The sequence below is a fragment of the Gekko japonicus genome, unplaced genomic scaffold (assembly GCF_001447785.1).
Source record: "Gekko japonicus isolate JY-2015 unplaced genomic scaffold, Gekko_japonicus_V1.1 scaffold49, whole genome shotgun sequence".
NCBI lineage: Eukaryota > Metazoa > Chordata > Lepidosauria > Squamata > Gekkonidae > Gekko > Gekko japonicus.
In genome coordinates, this window is record NW_015173674.1 from 2,389,056 (window position 1) to 2,391,339 (window position 2,284).

Here is a 2,284-nt window from a genome sequence, read left to right on the forward strand (position 1 = left end):
AAGTGTCTCCTCAGAGCTCTGCAGCCTCTGTCCCAAGGCCTCGTCTTGGGGAGGGGCCGGCCTCCCCGGGCTGTGCCCTCCCCCTCCGTCAGCCCGGTCATGTGACCTGCCCTCAGAGCTCTGGCAGCGGCCCTCAGCCGAGCAGCCCTGGAAGAAAGGCCCCCTCCTACCTGTGACTGCGTGCAGGCCGGGTCGATGAGGTTCTGGCAGGCCATCTGGATGGCTTGGTTGGCTCTCGCAAACTGGGTGGGGTCCACCAGGCCTTGCTGGCCGGCCTGGCTGTTGGGATCAGAGACGCCAACCAGGTAGGCTGCCTGGGGGGGGGGGACAGAGAGAAGAGCCGGTAGGAACAGCCCAAGAGGAGGGGGCTTGGGGGCAGCCCCTCCCCCCCCCCGGCCGCCCTCTGGGCCTGGCCTCCTCTCACCTGGGCAGCCGCTTCAGTGAAGCCGCAGAGGGCCTTGGAGGCGGTGCTGATCGAGTCACCAAACTCAGGCAACTTGCTGTTCTTGGCATTCTGGGAAATGCCAGCCATCGCCTCGCCCAGGACCTGCCGGAGACAGAAAGGCGGCTGCTCGTACGGAGAGGCAGCTCCCTCGAGCCCCCCCCCCTCCGCCCTGCCGAGAGACCAGTCCGCTCCTCACCTTGGAGTTCTCCATGACGCTGTCCAGGCAGTTGAAGTAGGACATGTCGTTGACGGCCTGGGTGGGGTTCTCCAGGAGCTCTCGCACCGTCTGGGGGGCCAAGGGGAGAGGCGAGCTCAGGGTCCCTCCCTGCTCTGACCCGGCACCCCACCCCACCCGCCGGCCCTCAGCAGTCGGCCCCGCTCCCGGGCACTGCCGGCCCACTCACCTCCAGCTCCCGCAGGGCATTGGCACACTCCTTCTGGCCCGGGGCTTGCTGGGTACACATGGTGATCAGCTGGTTGATGCTGTCCGTCACCGCCCTGCAAAGACGCGAGCGTGTCCTGGGAGCCCCACGTCACCGTGGCCAGGAGAGCTCCTGCTGGGAAGCTGTGAGGTCCCCTCCCCCCCCGGGGCACTGGAACAGGTGCCCCCCAACCGCCCTCCCGCAGCCGTCTCGCCCCCTCCCCCCCCCGCCTCCCAGCACTGGGACGGAGGGAGCCCTACCGTGCAGCAGCGGCCAGCTGGTTCTTGAGGGTGGGGGCGGCAGGATCCGCAGAAAGGGCTTTGGCCGCCAGCAACAGCTTGCTGGACGACATGGAGATGCTCCTCAGGTTGGACACCACCTGGGCCTGGGCCTCCTTGGACTGTGGGGAGGGCAGAAGGGGGGTGGGAGAGGGGGCTCGGAAAGCTCTCGCCCTCTGGAGGCCTTGCCGGTGCCAGGTGGGAACCCAGAGGCCGGCAGAGAGTCGGAGCCGCCAGCCTCCACGAGGCTCCCGCGGCACTCGGGGGGCCCGTCACTCACCCACCCACCCACCCACCTCCGGTCTGTTCACGCGGCCACACGTCCGCCAGAGGGGACCCTTAAGGCCCTCTTGTAAGAGGTGGTGGAAATGAGCTCATGTTTTCTAACCCAGATACTTAAAGACCTAATGAATGTCTCAAACATTATGAACTGAGAAAAGCCGGAAGTGATTTCGTGAAAGTAATTCCTGCTAGCTCTTGATTTCTTCACAAGCAGAAACAACTGAGCTCCCTGCGCAGAGACTGCGTCCTGCCCACTGCCATGCCGGGCCTAGAACGAGAGACACCCACCACCACCACCACCCCCGGCCAGGACTTCTGGGCAGAGGGCACACGAGTCCTTCACCCGCTGGGAGAGGGGGAGCGGCTCGAAGGTCCCAGGAAAAGGAAGACAACCACTTCCCCCCCCCCCGGGGGCTCTCCCTCTTTTTCGCCGTGCAGTTTTCCCAGTAGGCTTGTAACCCACTCAAGCTACGCCAAGAGTAGGCCAGAAGCAGAATCAAGGCATGGAAAAGGAAAACCTCTTGCTCTTCTCTGACTTCTTACTCTCTTTCTGCTCTTCTCAGAATACTCCCCATCTTCCGCCTCTATTTCCTATTTTTATTCAACTACAAAATTTTGTATCTGGGGATCCGTGTGCCAATTTAACAGGGATCTGCCATTTATTTAGGTTATTTTTAGGAAATGCCCATTGCCACCTCTTCGGAGACCTGTGATGCAGCGACTGGAGCTCTCCCCAAACTGAAGGAGGGTACGTAAGCCCCGGCTATGAGTCCCAGTGATCTTTAGGCGACCAGAGTCCAAAGGGAAAAGAGACACCAACTCCCCCAAGATTAGCCTCTCATTTGTGAGGCCCACCT

The 2,284-nt window shown here is 62.5% G+C and overlaps 1 protein-coding gene across 1 annotated transcript in view; it reads right to left on the reverse strand.

The window, feature by feature from the left end:
* LOC107120248 (talin-1-like) overlaps window positions 1–2,284 on the reverse strand; it is a 50,244-nt gene that overhangs the window by 22,085 nt on the left and 25,875 nt on the right. The window contains 5 exon segments of the mRNA XM_015422896.1: window positions 171–314; window positions 425–547; window positions 642–731; window positions 850–943; window positions 1,128–1,267. Coding sequence (XP_015278382.1) covers window positions 171–314; window positions 425–547; window positions 642–731; window positions 850–943; window positions 1,128–1,267 — 591 coding nt within the window.